Below are 20161 nucleotides of genomic sequence, written 5' to 3'. Positions count from 1 at the left end.
CATGGTTTGAATCATTTTGCAGTTTAACTTACCTTCATTAGCCAATAAATATTTAATTTGGAATTGTATGGCATGCATTTTGAAATTTCTGTTATTTTACATGAATTCACTTTTACTACAGTGTATCTACTACATCTAATACACCTGATAAACATTTAAATTGTGATAGCTGAATTAGTAATTAAATACAATATTTTTACCAGTATTGTTACTATTTATAATGGCTAGATAGCAGTGATATGACTAACCTTGTATTCTTTTTCTCAATTCAAAGAGTTTAATTCAGACATTATTGACATTTTGAGAACTCCAGAAAATGTGACTCAAAGCAAGACCTCAGTTTTCCAGACTGAAATTTCTGAGGAAAATATTCATCATGAACAGTCTTCTGTTTTCAATCCATTTCAGAAAGAAATTTTTACATATCTGGTAGAAGGATTCAAAGTATCTATTGTAAGTAAATTAATTACATGTGAAATGTTCATTCACACAAAGGAAATAGAGGTTTTATGTTGACTGTATTATACGTTTTCAAAATCATATTTCTTTGTGCTCTTTCAGAGAGCTTTTTAAAACTTGGACAACTTGAATTTTTAATTAGAGAATAATATATATTGCTAATTCACCCTTTCCAAAATGACTCCACTCACGCAGCATTGCTTTTTAAGCCTGTAACCCTAGAAGCTATTTTCTAGTGTTGTAGTTTAGTAAGATCAGCATCAGAAAAGAGTAGATCGTCGTCATTGATGACTACTATGAGAGTTTACATTAATTGTTTGTTTTTAAAGGACTGTATTTATAGCTCCTTACTCTCAGTTTTCTGAATTATTACGAATTTTAGATCTTGGCCTAAGTATATCTAACACCTTTAAAATTACATAGAGAATACTGATAAGTGTCACGGTTCATTTATCATCATCTCACTTGGTTTTCTGTGGGTCACTTACAGTTGACACAATGGAACAAGTCGGTCAGTTTACTGCATAGATAGCAAAAGCCAATCTAATTCTAGCAGAACTCATAAATCATGACATGCCAGTCTAAATCTAAACTAGATTTTGGTGTTTTAGCTCTGAACAGCAAAACCAAGTGCAGATTCGCTCACGGGGTCCTTAGGACTAGACGTAATTAGGGAAGAGCTGTTTCTTTTTTTTTTTTTTTTTTTTTTTTTGAGACAGAGTCTCGCTCTGTCACCCAGGCTGGAGTGCAGTGGCCGGATCTCAGCTCACTGCAAGCTCCGCCTCCCGGGTTCAGGCCATTCTCCTGCCTCAGCCTCCTGAGTAGCTGGGACTACAGGCGCCCGCCACTGCGCCCGGCTAATTTTTTGTATTTTTAGTAGAGACGGGGTTTCACTGTGGTCTCGATCGCCTGACCTTGTGATCCGCCCGCCTCGGCCTCCCAAAGTGCTGGGATTACAGGCGTGAGCCACCGCGCCAGGCCGGGAAGAGCTGTTTCTAAAACTCAGAATGAATTCTGAATATACTGCTTCCAGTTTTAAACCATGTACAGATGATTTGATCAGCATTTGGCTAGGCTTAGTGGGACCGTTGTTAAAAAATTGGTTAATTGTTAGGGAATACTCTATGGTAAACCCGTAGAGTAGTTTCCCCTTATCTTCAGGGGATACATTCCAGGACCCCTGGTGAATTCCTGAAACCACAGATGGTAGTGAAACCTGTATATACTATGTTTTTTCACATGCATATGTACCTATGATAAAGTCTAATTTATGAATTAGGCACAGTAAGAGATTAACAATAATAATAAAACAGAACAGTTATAACAATATACTTCAATAAAAGTTATATAAATGTAGTCTCTTTTTACAATGAGTAAATATCTTATTGTACAGTACTTAACTATTTTCAGACCATGGTTGACTGTGGAAAGCAAAACCACAGGTAAGGGGGTACTGCTATATGCAGTGCTTAATTTGTGACTATTATACTCAATGATGTAGCACAATTCAAGTCTTTATTATGAATCCTTTCTCTTTTTTATTGCAAAATCAATATAGGCTTATTTATCATTGTGCTTTGATAGTTTTTTTTTAATTTATAATTTTTGAGCCTTTGGTAATTTTTTCATGGTTTAGGACTTTAGCTTCTTTATCCATCTCTTCTTTTAACCTGTGGTAAGGTATACCTAACATAAAAGTTACCATTTTAACCGTTTTTAAGGATGCAATTCAGTGGCACTAAGTATATTCATATTATTGTGCAGCCATTGCCACCATCCATCTCTAGGAACTTTTTTTTTTTTTTTTTCTGAGATGGAGTCTCAGTCTGCATCCCCAGCTGGAGTGCACTGGCTCAATCTCGGCTCACTGCAACCTCCACCTCCCAGGTTCAAGCGATTCTCCTATCTCAACCTCCCAAGTAGCTGGGATTACAGGCACCCGCCACCACACCCAGCTAATTTTTGTATTTTTAGTAGAGACAGGGTTTCACCATGTTGTCCAGGCTGGTCTCGAATTCCTGACCTCAGGTGATCCACCTACCTCGGCCTCCCAGAGTGCTGGGATTACAGGTGTGAGCCACCGCACCTGGCCGGAACTTTTTAATTATCCCAAATGAAACTCGGTACCCAATAAATAATAACTTTTACCACCCCTTCCCCCATTACCCAGTAATCACTATTCTACTTTCTGTCTCTGTGAGTTTGACTGTTCTAGATATCTCATATAAATAGAAGCATATAATATTTGTCCTTTTGTATATGGCTTATTTTATTTAGCATTCTGTCCTCAAGGGTCATCCATGTTGTAGCATGTGTCAGAATTTCCTTCCTTTTTAAGGATGAATAATATTCCATTGTATGTACATACCACATTTTGTTTATCTGTTCATCCACTGATGGACGTTCAGACTGTTTCCACCTTTTGGCTATTTTGAGTGATGCTGCTATGAACGTTGTATGCCCATCTCTTTTAAACTCCTGTGTGTATGGATATGTATATGTCTTTCTAATTTTGACTATGAAAACCAATCTGGAATAAAACATGTTCTATAATCTTCTTTAGGGCTGTGTTGAGGCTAGCATGGTATTGCTTAAGCAGTCTGATCCTAATTCATTCCTATCTTGATTGATTTTAGAGTTCAAGTAAAGCCAGTGGTTCCAAGCAGCAATGGACTAAAATTCTGTGGTCTTGTAAGGAGACCTTCCGAATGCAGCTTGGGAGACTACTAGTACATATTTTGTCACCAGCCCACACTGCACAAGAGAGAAAGCAAATTTTTGAAATACTTCATGAACCAAATCATCAGGAAATACTACGAGACTGTCTCAGCCCATCCCTACAAGTAAGTATCTCAGCTTTGATAAGATAAGTACAACTTTTGGTGAAATATAAAGTCTGAATAAAACAAGAACTGAAATTAAATTGAATTTTCATGCCTAATTTATAAATATAATTTTCTTACCAAGCAAATTTAACCTAAGGCCTTTCCTTAGGTGCTTTTACACAGGCTCAATTTAACCTCTGTGTTTATTTCCCAATCTTTTTTCTAGTGCCTAAATTAAAAAGTTCTGTTTCAGAGTTTCTGTCAGATACTTTGTAATGTGTTAACATATCTTGAAGTGTTTTCCTTAAGGATTGTTTGGAGGCTTTTTAAAAGGCATTATATTACCTGTGAAACATCTATATTCAATAGCTCAAACAGCAATACATATAACCTATCTCAAAAATATGTGTGGTCAGTTAAAATAGAAAAAAATTATTAATCATTTGGAATAATCAAACCCAAAACACCTAAAAGAATTTCAGAGTGTATAAAGTTTATCACTTCAAGAGTGGTAGTTGGAAAGTTTAAAAGGTACATTAAACCATATTGGAGGGCTGTTTAACAGTTTCTTATAAAATTAAACATATTATATATATGTTTATATTATATATAAATATTATATATTATATATATATTTTTTTTTAAAAAAATATATATAATATATATATTTTTGGAGACAGCCTCGCTCTGTCACCCAGGCTGCAGTGGCCGGATCTCAGCTCACTGCAAGCTCCGCCTCCCGGGTTCACGCCATTCTCCTGCCTCAGCCTCCCGAGTAGTTGGGACTACAGGCGCCCGCCACCTCGCCCAGCTAGTTTTTTTTGTATTTTTTAGTAGAGACGGGGTTTCACCGAGTTAGCCAGGATGGTCTGGATCTCCTGACCTCGTGATCCGCCCATCTCGGCCTCCCAAAGTGCTGGGATTACAGGCTTGAGCCACCATGCCCGGCCTAAACATATATTTAACTTGTGACCATGTTACTCCATTTTTAGATATTTACCTAAAAGAGAAATTAAAGCATATGTTCATTGAAAGACTTGTTTAAGAATATCCATCGCAGCCTTTTTTCATAATGACCAAAAACTAGAAATATTCAAATGCTCACCAACAGAAGAATGTACAAACAAATTGTGATTTCTTTTTACCTGTAGAGAGAAATCTATATAGACTGTTCTACAGCACTGTATAGACTATTATACAGCTCTAAAAAGGAACACACTACTGATAGACCTACCATTATGGATGAATCTCAGAAACATTGAGCGGGAAAAGGGACAGCCAAACACAAAGGAGTACAATCTGATTCTGTTCATCTGAAAGAACAAGCAAAACCAAGATATGACGATAGAATTCAGGACAGTAGTTGTCTCTGTGGAAGGGGGATGGTGAGAAAGGGAATTGACTGGAAAGAGGGTTAAGGGAACTTTCTGGGGTGATAAAAATAAGATCTTATTTTGAGTAGTGGTTAAATGGATGTATGCAATTGTCAAAACTCATAGAAACACTTAATATATGTATGCTTTATTATATGTAAGTTATACCTCAATAGAGATGAGAGAGGGTATATTAAAAAGGATAGGTATCCCCTTTAATACATGGAAAACTCATATCATATTAGGAGTCAAAACTATTGGAAGGGATACTTTTAGGTGATTTTTCCAGTATTAACACACTTTCAAGTACACTGAGGGCACTGTCTTCCTTTTCCCAAGACAGAAGCATATTTAGCCTGTATTTTCCTTCTGTGAGAATTTGAAATGGTGTTTTTTTCTTTCCTTTATACTCAGCAAAGTTGCTATCCATCAAAATTCAACTGCGGTGTTAACAGTCCACTTTTTCTCATACATCTTCCCTTCCCCACTGCTTCATGTCTGGCATGTCTTCCCACTACTTCATGTCTGTCAATCATTATTGAATTTCAGCTTGAAATTTTTAACTGTTGTTGTCGTTGACTTTTTCTTCTCTCTGTCAATCCATTTCATCACCAAGGCCAGTTGTTTATTCACCCACGAAGACTGGGGATATTGTCTTTAACCTAATAGTTTTAGCAACCACTGATGATAATTGCCAAGATCCACTTTTTCATTAAAGAGTTACAAAATAGTGATATCTCTAAGCCTCTCATTCCATCAACATCTATAAGCTCTGACTTTTCTATAGGGAAGAACTTTCCCTTGTCAAGTATTTGGCTGCCTTTTTTTTTCTTTTTTTTTCACTGTACGAGATTTATTGTGGGTTTTAGTTAGTATGACACTTGGATAGTTGGTTGCATTGTTTATATGTAGATATCTTTACGTAATATGATAATGTACACTACTGATACATATATAGTTCACAAAATAAGATTCTTTGGAACAATTATGCACCATACATGCAATGTTGGATTTATACACTGGATCCAGGATGTGACTGATTGGGAAAAAACGTTGGACCAGGCATGTTCAGTGAAGGAGCCAGGAAGTTATTTATATAACACACGGTAAACATCCATCTGGCTCAAGGGGCAACTGCAGCATGTGCAGCATTGGCAGTGGTGCCTCAGAGGTGGCAGAACTATTTCACACCAACCAGTTTAGGACTACACAAGATTAGTACCATCCAGCCTATAGGATGGTAGTATAGGATATAGCTACCCACAGGATATAGTACCTACAGAATATAGCTATAGGATTTTACAAACCATTCCTATTTCTAACTTTAGGAACTGACGTTTTTCCCAGTCTGTCTTAACATTACTGCTTTAATCACAGATCAGATAAAAAGGACAATATGCGCAACCTCCAACTAAAATCCTGTTGTAACCTAGACAGTGAAATGGTATGCCATCAGAAGACTTTAAAATTGCAGCTCTTTTTGTCTCCCCCAAAGTGGAACTGCACTCTTCTTCAAACAGCCCCTTAGGAGTCAGAGTCACCTTCACAGGGTCTGAGATTCCGTTCTGTCCCAAGATGCAAGGAACACTAAGGAAGACATCATCCTTTATTCCATAGAGATCCTTAATCACGGTGGAAATTGGGTGCACCCACCCAAGATTCTTCATTATACTGTCTGCCGAATCTGCCACAGAGAGTCCAGTGGCCCACGATGGGTAGCCTTTGAGTTTGATCACCTCGTAAGCACTCTCAGCCACCTGCTTGTGAACCTCTTTCCACTGTTCCTTATCTATATCAGTCCCTAAATCTGGGTGCAGAGTCTTGAGGGAGACACCAGTAACATTCACTCTGTTCCATAGAGGCACACTAGAATCTCCATGTTCCCCAAGGACCCTACCCACGACAGCTTAATGGGTGAACTCCCAGCCTTTCCCCCACTGGGTAACGGAATTGGGCTGAGCCCAGATTGCAGCCACTTCCAATAACACGGTTTTTGGGAAAGCCACTTATCTTCCGAGCCACAATAGGTCAAAGATATCCACTGGATTTGAAACAATAAGCAACTTGCAATTCGGGCTGTATTTTACAGCATTAGGAATGATGAATTTAAAGAAGTTCACATTACACTGGACCAAATTAAGACGGCTTTCTCCCTCTTGCTGACGTGCCTCAGCTGTGATAATGACCAACTTGGAGTTTGCAGTTACATATAGTCTTTGCCAGAGACAACTTTTGATGTTCTAAGGAAAAGGCTGCCATGATGGAGATCCATCATCTCGGCCTTCAATTTGTCTTCTATGACATCAACAAGAGCAAGTACACCTGCCAAGTCCTTCATTAAGATACTGATGGCAAAAGCCGTGCCAACAGCACCAACCCCAACAACGGTAATCTTATTCTGGGGAATCTGTTCTTCCTTTAGAAGATTACGAATCGGCTGATCCTCGAGAGTTTCCATATTGGACTTGGAAACAAAAAGAATCGGGAATGCGTGTCCGGCGGGTGTCCGGGCACGTGGCAGTGAGATCCCGACTCTTGGGCGGCGGCTCCAGGACCTTGGCTGCCTTTAAGTACAGTCAGTCAAGGAAAGGCAGGATAAATGCTGTTTCCTTCCCTGTGTATTAATTTTTAGAATGATGAGTTCATGCCCCTAGTGGCCTCTAATTTTTGTATTTGTTTTTATTTTTGGAGTATCATTAGGAACTCAGGTATTTTAAAATAAATGTTATGTGTTTTAGTCTATTGCAGTCATTTGATTTGATATTAAAATTAACACCTCTGTAGATTCAAGTTGTTGGGTTGACATGGCCTTTTTCATTTTAACAAGTTAGTAAGATTAAACTTCCTTGTTTTCTGGCACAGAAGAATGTCCCAGGCCCACCTTATACAATTCCTTCCCCAAACCTAGAACCCAACTTCCCTCCCAAGAAGCCCTTATTTCCTTTTAAGGAGATGATAGCATTTAGAGACTACAAATCTAAGGACTAGGTATGTTTATTTCTACTGGGTTGTCATTTCTTCTCAGGCTTTTTAGTGGACAAAGCTAGGGAATATGTATTTTTTTTAGAAAGACAAAGAAGTCATGAGTTTATACTGACGCTTTCACTTTTTCTTGGATTTTTTTTATTTGTATTTCTTATTAATGTTGATATCTTGGTTCCTGACATTAACATAATCACTTATTTGCTTTGTCTTTCTACATATGTAACATTTTCAAAATAAGATGACCAACATGATCACTAATAACAATCCTGCTGAGTGCAGTTCAAGATGTCTTTGTGGTTCTTTTTGTTCTTAGCATACTGTTATGGTTATATACAGTGAAAATACTGTATTATAAAAGCACTTAAATAGTTTACTTCATTTGGTCAGGCTGCCAACTTCAACCAATTAAGTAGGTACGTAGGTAGGCTTTTTTTTCCAGTTTGTTTTATAGTTTTTTGGGATTCCTTTGAGGTTTTGTTTGTTTGCTTAATTTTGTTTTTAATCATGTGAAATGTCTACATGGTTCTAAAAGCAACATTGTGAAACAGCACATTCAGAGAGGTTCTAGCTTTTATCCCTTTCTTCTCCTCATATTCTTTCCCACACTGTGTAGGTAACTGACTTTTTTTTCTGTTGAAGATACAGGCAAATCTATGTATACATGTATTTACACATGTAAATATTCTCTCCCCTACTTCATAACACGAAGAAAGATAGCAAAGTATACACACTCTTCTGCACCTTACTTTCTTCACTTAATATATCCTAGAGATCATTATTACATAGTAGGGTAGAGTGATCTTTATGCCTTTTCACAGCTGCATACATTTAATTTGTGTTTCATTTGGAATCTGCCTGGGTTTTTTAAGCCTCAGACTTCTTTTCTGCCGTCGCAACTTGATTCTGATTAACACTCCAGCCTGCTGACCCTCTTCTTTTCAAGATAATCATATCTTTGTGTCTTGCAACCTCTTCACATCCTGTTTATTTTTACTATCATGCTGTTTTATTCATACTGTCCACCAGCACAGAACACCTTTCTCTCCTTTGTCTATCCATTTCCCTATTCTATCCTTTCATTTGGCCATGACCCAGATCACTCTATACCTTCTTCAAAACCTTTCTCCCTTTCTGTAGTCCACTCACAACTCTTCCTTCTTAGAACCTTCTTTGAAAAGAAATATTTTACATATTTTAGCACTTTATTATTTTCTAAGGATTCATGTTTAACAGATTCAGTTCCTTAAATCAGTTTTTTAAGGGCCGAAAATAAGATTTTTTTGGTATCTGTTCCAAAAAAATGACAACTTTTATAGTCCCTGAAATGATAATCATAAGTGATCAGAGGATATTAAAATGAGATATTAGAAACAACTTCAGTGTTTAAGAAAATCATGTGTTTCTTTAGATATTCACAATGAATAAAAACATTTCTGATAGTTTTTCAAGATAATTTTAGAGTATCACTGAATGCTAAACTGAAATATTTTTAAAGTTATATCAAGAACATTACTTTTAAGACACACTTAGGAAAATCTTCTAGTCATTTACCGTTTTTATTTATTTGCCAACTCTTTGGGTCTTTTACTCACAGAGCTTCTGTTCATTTTTCTCTTTTGGTCAGGTAGCAGCTGTCTCTGACTAATTTAAAATGTTGCATTAAAATGAGCTGTGCTATTTTCACTATTGCATATGTTCATCTTTTGTTTTTGGGAAGTGACATGATATGATTCAGCATGATAATTTAAATATCACCCAAAATGTAATCATTTCCAGATCCATTTTCTGACATTTAATACTATTCACAGTTAAAAATGTCATAAAACTAAATACAGCGATATTTGTGTCAGTGCTGATTTTTAAAGTAAAATATGTATGTTTAACTTGTTGGCAAAATTATTGTCTACATAATACATGCTGTACACATTAAAGTCAGGTGTAATATCTACAGCATGTAAGGGCCACTTAAAAAGTCATGAATCAACATTTGGTTTCGGTTTGTGCTGCAAAGGACAATTGTCATTATCTTAAGTAACACTATAAATTTTGGTTTTAGGGCCTGTTAATAAAAGATTGGCTAAAACAACTCTTCCATGGATATACACATAGAACTGTCTGTGTAGGTCTCACCAGTTTGAGAGTTTTTCACCTTTTGTCCTAGGGAGTAGTGAATGCTTACAAGCTAAAGATAGGTTTTAGTTCTAGAAATTTCACCAACTTCTCTTCTACTAGGCAGAAATCAAAGGAAGAAGAGTAAATAAGTTTTAAGGTCTAAAGGAAGCTTTCTTTCTCTTCTAGTTCAGTTTTTCTGTGAGAAAAACTAAAAATTATCTTCCTTTATCCCACTTTATTTCCTGTATTCCTTTAGCAAGTCCTTTCCAAAATTCTTTTCCCAAAAGCTATCTGGCAAGCTTGCTTGCTTTTTAAAATATAGTTTATAAGAAAAAATTTCAAACATACAGAGAGTAGAAAGAATAGTATAATAAATACCATGGAATGATCACCTAGATTTAACAGTTACTATATTTATTATATTGACATCATTTCTTCTTTTTCTGAACTATTTTAACATATATGTGGAAATTATGATATTTTACCTCTAAATTCTTTTTTTAAAATATTTTCCTGTGTAACCATAACAACATTGTTACATCTAACAAAATTAGCATTAATCCTCTGTCATCAAATATTCAGTGCGTAATCAGATTTCTGTAATTATCCTCAGAATGTCTTTTGTAGGTGCTTTATTCAAATCAGATGCAACCAAATAAATCTAGCAATATAATGTAATTACTATTAAGTAATTTAAATGTAAGAATTAAAATTCTGAATGACTAAAAAATTATTACTTTTTTTAAAGCATGGAGCCAAGTTAGTTTTGTATTTGTCAGAGTTGATACATAATCACCAAGATGAATTGACTGAAGAAGAGCTAGACACAGCAGAACTGCTTATGAATGCTTTGAAGTTATGTGGTCACAAGTGCATCCCTCCCAGTGCATCAACAAAAGCAGACCTTATTAAAATGATCAAAGAGGTGAGTCAATGAAACTATAGTACTTTCTTAGGAGATTCCATCGTAGATAAAGAATGATTGACATTACTTTTTTAAGAACAGAGTATCATTGATGATGAACTTGAAGTGATGATTTTGTTTTATTTTTCTATATATTGTATTGCTTTTTTCTATGAGAGAAAAAAATAGGCTTATTTTAAGGAGCACTTTGTTCTCTGTGGTCATCAGTATCCATTATCATTAGCCTTCAGTGGAGGGAAGACTTTTAAAGTGACAAGCAAGCTGAAACATACCTTGAGTTAGAGGTTCTTTAATGAAAAAGCAGAGTAAGGAGGCAAGCGACTATGTAAACTCATCAGGTTTAGCAACCCTGGTTAACCATTCTACTCTAATTTATGTGACCTAAATTGTATAGACACAGAATTAAAACATTATAACATTGTTTAGATGGTTCATTTATTTTAATATTCTGGTCTCCTAGGGACAATCATTTTTCCTTTGTTAACTGGGTTTTAAAATGAATTTGTTGGGCTCTGTGCCAGTGTTAGGTGAGAAATAATAAATTTTATATAGTATATTATCTAAATATTTCAGGAACAAAAGAAATATGAAACTGAAGAAGGAGTGAATAAAGCTGCTTGGCAGAAAACGGTTAATAATAATCAGCAAAGGTAAGATTTTGTATGTTCCAAAGGCATGTCTTTTAGGAATCTATTAGATTTCACGTATACTTTTAGTTTTAAAGTATCATATTTTGATAAATACATTCCATGTGTTCTTAACTATGGACAATCTTATTATTTAGTCTCTTTCAGCGTCTGGATTCAAAATCAAAGGATATATCTAAAATAGCTGCAGATATCACCCAGGCAGTGTCTCTCTCCCAAGGAATTGAGAGAAAAAAGGTGATCCAGCATATTAGAGGAATGTATAAAGTAGATTTGAGTGCCAGCAGACACTGGCAGGAACTTATTCAGCAACTGACACATGATAGGTAAGCTGCGGGAGGACGGTTAAAATGGTCTTCCATGAAGATTTAAGATGTTGATGTTAAACTGAATTTGTATTCCAGAACATCAAATCATTTCATTAAATGTTTTTTTGTTTAATCATTTGTGATTTTTTTCATCTTAAAGAATAATCATACGAGTTTTTTTTAATTCTGGGGAAGAAAAGTAATGAGAGGCTCATTAGCTCGTCTGGATAGTAAAATTGGCTTAATTTTAAAATATATTCTTTGTAAAAGAATAGAGAAATCACTGAAACAGGATGATTGAGAAAAATATATTTTTCTAACTAGTTTAAAATATGTATTACAAATAACAAAAAGAGGGAAATTAGGTATTATTCTCTAAATTTGGTTAAGATAACTGATTCATATGACTTTGGTGTACTAAAATACACTAAATATTAGACACTAAAGTAAATTCCAAATGGTTAAAAGAATTACTCAAAAAGTTTATAAAGTAGAAGATAGTAGGATATTTGTCAGCTCTTTGAAGGATAGATGACTTTCTAAGTTCAAATGCAATAGAAGAAACTGCAAATATATCAATGGATTTTAACCTTAATTTTTTCCAGTGTGTTTAACAAACATAACAACAACAAAAAAGCCTGGAAATACATTTTCAGCAAATAAAGAGTTATTTTTATTGTTTGAAAAATGTATACAGATTCTAAAGTAAAATATTATGATCCCAGAAGTTCAAATGAGCAAAAGGCATGAACACATTCCTCACATAAGACAAATTGAATTACCAAACACATGGGAAAATATTCAGTATTGCTAGAGGCTAATTTGGTTTTCTAGAACCTTTAGATACCACATCTTACTTTTTATGTTAAAAAAAATTTTGGCTGCTAATATTCACAGCAGGATATTAGCTGTCCTTACTCAGAACTTTGGTGACATTGTACATTTTGACAATATATATTAGTAATCCTAAAAATGTTTTACTTCTAGCTTCAGTTATCCTATTTTAGTGATTCTGTCCTAAGGAAAATATTCAAAATATGGAAGGCAGGCCAGGCACAGTGGCTCACACCTGTAGTCTAGGACTTTGGGAGGCTGAGGCAGGAGGATCACTTGAGCCCAGGAGTTCAAGGCTACAGTGAGCTGTGAATATGCCACTGCACCTTGGCTTGGGCAACAGAGTGAGACCCTGTCAAAAAAGAAAAAGAAAAAGAAAAGAAAAGTTTTCATCTCTGCGTTATTATGCTAGTGAATGAATTAGAAACAAGTTATATATTAGCAGTAATATGGTTAAATACATCACAGTGCATCTACCTTCATATTGGGCAGCCATTCAAAATAATGAGATAAAGATAATACTGTTTCTGTAAAATAAGGCAAATTATAGAAAAATGATAATGATCATAACTACAAATTAAAAACAGATGCATGTTTTTTTAAAAAAAGACAACAACCACTACCAGTATTTTGGTATGTTTAGGGTATGAATAAGGGTGGTTTTTTAATCTTATTTATTTCTAAAATTGTATTTAATATGTTTTTCCTGTCTTATTTCATCTAAGATATAAATTTATTTTAAAATCTTTTTTAAAATGTGATTCATACCACAGAAAGAAACTGATTTTATTTGTTTCATTAGAGAGTAGGCAAAATGAGGCCAGGTGAGGTGGCTCATGCCTGTAATCCCAACACTTTGGGAGGCCCAGGTGGGTGGATCACTTGAGGCTAGGAGTTTGAGACAAGCCTGGCCGACATGATGAAACCCCATCTCTACTAAAAAAAATACAAAAATTAGCCGGGCATGGTGGGAGCCTGTAATCCCAGCTACTTGGGAGGCTGAGGCAGGAGAATCGCTTGAGCCTAAGAGGCAGAAGTTACAGTGAGCCAAGATTGTGCCACAGCACTCCAGCCAGCCTGGGTGACAGAGCCAGACTCCATCTCAAAAAAAAAAAAAGTAGGCAAAATGGGAAATGTTAAAAATTAATTTGGAAAAAAATTTTTATCTAACCATATTAAATGCAGCATGTTATATTACTAAAGTGTTCATAGTCGTCTCATTATATATCTTTTTAAAAATTTAATAGTTGAAAGAAACTGGAAGCAGATCTTGCCTTCAAGCGAGGAACTGGGAGACTGGGATTCAGGAGCAAAAAGACAGATTTTATTACTTGTGCTTGTATATACATTCCCTGATCAAATGTATAAAATATTTGGAGTTTTAAAATGAACAGATCAGTTGTGACTTATTCAGTCTCTATAATGATTTTTTTATAGCTACAAGTCCTGAATGATCACTTAAAACACCCTTTAATCTTTTTATTTGCAGAGCAGTATGGTGTGACCCCGTCTACTATCCAACTTCATGGCAGTTGGATCCAACAGAAGGACCAAATCGAGAGAGGAGACGTTTACAGAGATGTTATTTAACTATTCCAAATAAGTATCTCCTTAGGGATAGACAAAAATCAGAAGGTAATAGTGGCTTCTTAACTCAACATATAAATATAGCAGAGAACTATGGTCATTAGATAAAGATAATGTTTACTTTTCTCCTCAACAGATGTTGTCAAACCACCACTCTCTTACCTATTTGAAGACAAAACTCATTCTTCTTTCTCTTCTACTGTCAAAGACAAAGCTGCAAGTGAATCTATAAGGTAATTTTGAATCCACAGACCTTCACTCTTTCATGAATATACAACAGTTTATTGTAGTGTTTATGTAATATTTATTTCAGATAATGCCATCATTTTCAGAAAAATCCTAAACAGGAAAGGCTCAAGGGAGGACAAGGTTATATGGCCAAAATCTAAAAGGAAATGACATTTCTGATAGCAAGGGTTCATGGGATTTCAGTCATCATGTTCTGGCCCTTGTTAGTATACATGTATATACACACACATACACACGCACACATACAGACACACACATATACATGTACACACACACACACATATTTTGTAATTGACTGTTTAACATCTCTGTAAAGTAGATAGAGCTGCCGGTGGTATCATCAAGAGGCAATATAATGTAGTGATTAAAGGTTCAGATTCCAGTTCCTGCTCTTACTAGCTCTTTAATCTTAGGCAAATTACTTAAGCTGTCTGTCTCAGTTACCTCATCTATTAAATGAAGAAATAATAATAGGTACCATAGCATTGTTGAGTATTAAGTATGTTATTATATATTATTGATAGTATTATCTTTGCAGTTATTGTGGTTGTTATACCGATTTCATAGATAAAAAACTGAGATGCAAAGATGATTGGCTAAGAACACAAAGGAACTTTCTGATTCCAAATCTTGTTTTTCTTAGAATACTAGGCTTTTTTTTTTTAATGTATTTGAAGTATCAGAGGTGTGAAATAATGTTTGCTTACTAGAAAATATAAAATATTGATATATCTTTTAAATAACTTAATTTCTATATTCTATCTACAGGTTATAGGGATTATTAGCCTTTTCTAGGCGTTTCAGTCATTTCTCTTCAACTAGAATGTTAAAAAAGGAGCTAATATTTTCATGTGGGTTTCGACAAGATACCTCATGCTATTGGAGCTCTATCTAGTCTGCTTTGCAGAAATCTTTTACTAGGTAAAATAAAGCATATACTCTCTGAAATTGGTCAAAGCATTTAGTCATAGTAATTTTAAATATGTTTTGACAGAGTAAATCGAAGATGTATCAGTGTTGCACCATCTAGAGAGACAGCTGGTGAATTGTTACTAGGTAAGTCAAATTTTGAAGAATTTTGCACATATTCACCCTGCCTTATTTATTCTTAGGTTATTTAAAGTGTTTTTTTGACACCATGCCATTAAATTGGATAAACTTTCTGTAGTATCATATAGGCTAGTTTGTCTTAACATTATATGTGATTGCATATGACTCATGAATGTGTAGAAATGATATCTTATGTTCTGAAAAGCACATGAATAGCATTTTAATTTTTATAAAATTAAGTTTCTTCATGAATATGCAATTTTATATTTAACCATTTCTTTTATTATATGCAAATTTAGATTTTTTGAAGTGAAAAATTATTGGTATACTTACCTACTATTTTATTAGATATAACTGTCCATAAGAAATATGTCTACTTTAAGATTGTTCATAATTTATATTCTCTATTGTACTTCTGAGAGAAAGGCCAAGATTGTTAGTCCATGGATACCTATATAGTTACATTTGGTTGGAAATTTTATTCTCAAAGTATGAAGGAAAACAGTTATACCACTTGGTCTCTATTCCCTTAAAGAACCAATTTGTATGCTGTAGGCTAGGTTCTCAAAGTGTGAGAACTCTGAATTAGTAGCATCAGTATCTCATGGGAGCTTCTTAGATTGCACGTTCTCACGCCTCAGTCCAGACTTGATGCATCTGAAATTCTGAGGGTGGGACCCAGCAGTCTGTGTTCTGATGAGCTATCCAGTGATTTGATGTACCTTAAAATTTGAGAATGAATGTTGTAAGCTACAGCCTCCAAGGTCCAAGATGTGGAGCTTCAAGCCTGGTGGGACTGAGCCCCACCTTCACAAGGATGGAGGCAGTACCCTTCTCTGAGCTAGCCGTGCCACTACTTCAGAGTCCACTCAGTACTCAAGGGTGATGAGCATGCAGGGGACAGAACCTCAGAGAAGTTCCCAACATTTTAAAACGCGATGTAGGGACATGGGTTAGCAACAGCCAGCCTATGAAACAGGAAAAAGTTGGGGGCTATGTTTAGGGCCTACTCTACCCTATTGAGTGTCTCAGTCTGCAAAATAATTAAGGATTTTCCTTTTGCTAGATAATTTGGTTTACCACTTGACTTCAACTAGTGTGTAACAAAATAAAGCAAATCAATATCCTTGTAATGTAAGAGTAATGGTAATAATAAATAGCCAACATTTATTTAGCACTGAGCACATAAGCATTTTGCATATAGTCTAATTTGATTCCCATAGTAGCTCAGTGAAATAGAGCTTCCTGCAACCTTTTTTTTTTTTTTTGAATAAAGAAATTAAGACACAAAGAGGTAAAGCAACTTGCCCAGGACTTCATGGATACTATTCAAAAATATTTATTGAGTGCTAGGAACTGTGTCTAGGTAGTGAGATTCAAATTCAGACCAAAGGACTCCAGAGACCATGCATTAAACCATTAATAGTAGTGTGCACATACATTTTAAAACCCTTATATCCAATTACTTTCTGCAGGTAAATGTGGAATGTATTTTGTGGAAGATAATGCTTCTGATACAGTTGAAAGTTCGGTGAGTAGAAGCTTAAGTCTGTATTTACATAAATCTAGACAGATTCCAAAACTGTATCAATTCAGTATAACTAGAAAGAAGGAAGAGCTATTAGAGTTAATTATTTGTCACTCTATGTATAGATTGGTCTGAGTTCCAAACATTTTATTAAATATAATTTTAAAAAGAAGACTGTGCCATCTCCTCTGGCTCATGGCCCAAGTCTCATAGCAGTTAATATAAGTCATATTCTAAATGCTCCTATTATATCAATTTATGTTCATTTCTTCTTATTACTATCCTCTGTTGCAACAAATATCTACTCCTTGCCACTCCCAGTTCACTATCAAGTACCTTTGCCTTCAGAAAGAAAGGAAAAATATTAAATAATAGAATAACTTAAGTAATTCTGATATTCACATAGCTTAATGATAATTGTTATTATTCTAGACAGACTGGTATTAATCAGAAAATAAAGATTCTTTTTTTGTATAATAAAGCTTTTATTTGAATTATCTTTTATGCCATTAAAATATTTTTTGAGATTCCTGTAATAGGAGAAATAAGCTTTTTGTTTCAGAGAAGTTCTAAAGCCAGGAATTTCTAAGGATATACTAAATGAGATTATGTGTGGTTTAATTATCAATATATTTTTTATTTTACATAAATTAGGCCAGGCGCGGTGGCTCGCGCCTGTAATCCTAGCATTTTGGGAAGCTGAGGCGAGTGGATCACCTGAGGTCAGGAGTTTGAGACCAGCCTGGCCAACATGGTGAAACCCCATCTCTACTAAAAATACAAAAAAATTAGCCGGGTGTGGTGGCAGCACCTATAATCCCAGCTACTCAGGAGGCTGAGGCAGGAGAATCGCTTGAACCCGGGAGGCAGAGGTTGCAGTGAGCAGAGATCATGCCACTGCACTCCAGCCTGGGCAACAGAGCAAGACTCCGTCTCAAAAAAAAAAAAAAAGAAAGAAAGTAATGAGTGAAAACAAGAAGTTTGGTTATAAAATAAATAATGTAAAAAAAAATCATGAATATATTTAAAGTAGTCAGATATATAAACAGCATTCTTTTCTGACTTATATAGCAATTACCACAGGGTTTGTCCCAGATAGTAAAATATAGTTATGTTAATTTTCAAGATGTATCCTTTTATCAGCCAAGGAATGTAATAGTTGATGTGTGAGACAACTTTTTTGTGTGTCCAAAAGATGACAGTTTTTCACCTTAAAAATTCTACTCAATTTGTGTTTAACTCCATTTGACATGAGGTAACAGAAGAGTCTGAGTCCACCTGTCAAATATGTTGGTTTATTTTCAGTGCTTGAGGATACATTCACAAATGCTTGGTCTGGGATGACACCATTTAATTTTAAGTTAACTTGCATGCTATAAATGTATCTTATGTTTAAATAAAGAGGAAAATTTTTTTTAAAAATCTGAAAATGCCCTTGCTTCTTAATAGACAGAAAGATCCTTCCTTCCTATGTACTTTTGTAGTGTTGGTTCTTCTTATATAACATTTGGTATCTTGCATTGTGTATGCAACTGTGTGTGCAAATATTCCATGCCCCCTTTTTGACCTATACAGATTTATTTCATGCAGAGCACTTAGCAGAGTACCTTGTGCATAGATGGTTAATTAATATATGTTGAATGAATGTTGAAACTAAACAAAGGAGGAATTCAGTTTTAAGTATGAAAATACTACATTTTCATTAAGATTTCTTATTTTATTCGTGATATATTCCCTGCCTCTACTTATAAAAATTATTTTGGACCAAGAACAATAGTAAAACACACATAGAGTAGGATAATTTGAATCTAAAAAAAATTAAGGTTTTGGAAAGTTAAAGAGCCTGGGATAAAATAGTTCTTGGCAATTGAGTCCTAAATTTGCTCTGAGCTTCCTGTTAGTCAACACAGAAGAGTAAGTAAGTGAAATTTTTTAAAAAGGAAATAAAATGATTAAAAAAAAAAGAAAACTAGGATGCAGGTTGATGTGAGGAGATAAATTCTAGCTAGTTTTAAACTTTAGTAGAAACTTCTTTCATTATTTGTCTATTAAAAACATGATTTAATTGTAACTGAATACATAATTTATGTATTCAATTACAAAGACTTAGATGCACTTTTTTTTAAGTTTTTCTTGATTTTGTACTTTGGGAGGGACCTAGTGATGGCAGGATGTGTAGGCCCTGTGGTCCCTGCCTCTTCATTTCAGAATGTGGGGATTTGTCTGAGTACACTAGGATTAATACTCTCAAGCAGTTTCAACCTTCCAGTGATTGTTTTCTCATCTTCTTTTCTTCTGTTGACCACCTAGCAGGGGAATGTATCTATTTGGTATGTGTTGATCTGTCAGCTTACATTCGGTGGGGCTTTATTTGCAGAAATGCCCCATTAGTTTCAGGAATGCTCCTCCAGAGAGTCCGCTTTCCCTTTGCTGGATGACTCGGAAGCATGAGAACTGTTTCAAAGCTTGGGCGTTTCCAGGCCATCCAGACATGGATTTACCCTAAATCTATATGATGGCAGGCCCACAATTTTGAATTCTCAGAGAAAGGCTTTTTTTCTGTTTTCTAGGTTCCAGGCCAAAAGAGACAAGCTTGCGTCCTGGTTATTCCCCTTTATTATTATTATTATTATTATTATTATTATTTTTTTTTTTTTTTTTTTTTTTTTTTTTTTTTTAAGACAGAGTCTAACTCTGTCACCCAGGTTGGAGTGCAGTGGTATGATTTCGGCTCACCAAAACCTCCGCCTCGTGGGTTCAAGTGATTCTCCTGCTTCAGCCTCCCGAGTAGCTGGAACTACAGGTGCCTGTCACGACTCCCGACTAATTTTTGTATTTTTAGTAGAGATGGGGTTTCACCATGTTGGCCAAGCTGGTCTTGAACTCCTGACCTCAAGTGATCTGCCTGCCTGAGCCTCCCAAAGTGCTGGGATTATAGGCACGAGCCACTGTGCCCGGCCTATTCCCCTTGATTGATGGGCACGTTTGTTTGTCTAATCTTTCATTAGGCATCCCTTCCTAGGTTTTAGCTTTCTGAAGCAATCTCAATTCCACACCCCGATTCTAGGGGGCCAGGGCCTCATCTTCTGTGCTCAACTTGCTGTGAACCTACATCAGTTCATTTCTGAAACTGGGGTATGGCATGCATGCATGCGTATGCAGACACATAGAACGGAGCAACCAGAGTATCACTCTCTGCTTAGTGCTGATTTTCCAGTTCCTCTACATTTTTGACCCCTGGGGATGTCATTTCCCTTGTTTTCTTGCAAGCTCAGCTAT

General features: G+C 35.4%; 1 protein-coding gene and 1 pseudogene across 5 annotated transcripts in view; one reads left to right on the top strand and one right to left on the bottom strand.

Moving 5' to 3' along the window:
- The window catches only part of LYST (lysosomal trafficking regulator), a 229277-nt gene that overhangs the window by 151581 nt on the left and 57535 nt on the right, over positions 1-20161 (top strand). For all 5 annotated transcript variants that reach the window (XM_030937161.1, XM_030937164.1, XM_030937163.1 and 2 more), the window contains 9 exons: positions 275-453; positions 3096-3302; positions 10503-10679; positions 11253-11329; positions 11464-11652; positions 13958-14103; positions 14192-14288; positions 15299-15360; positions 16830-16885. In XM_030937161.1, the coding sequence (XP_030793021.1) occupies positions 275-453; positions 3096-3302; positions 10503-10679; positions 11253-11329; positions 11464-11652; positions 13958-14103; positions 14192-14288; positions 15299-15360; positions 16830-16885 (1190 nt within the window). The remainder of the gene's footprint in view (positions 1-274; positions 454-3095; positions 3303-10502; positions 10680-11252; positions 11330-11463; positions 11653-13957; positions 14104-14191; positions 14289-15298; positions 15361-16829; positions 16886-20161) is intronic.
- On the bottom strand, positions 5681-7391 carry LOC104679175 (annotated as a pseudogene).

Source organism: Rhinopithecus roxellana, chromosome 8 (assembly GCF_007565055.1).
Source record: "Rhinopithecus roxellana isolate Shanxi Qingling chromosome 8, ASM756505v1, whole genome shotgun sequence".
In the NCBI taxonomy this organism is placed as follows: domain Eukaryota; kingdom Metazoa; phylum Chordata; class Mammalia; order Primates; family Cercopithecidae; genus Rhinopithecus; species Rhinopithecus roxellana.
Note: the sequence above shows the minus strand (reverse complement) of the source record. Positions and strands in the feature narration are given on the sequence as shown.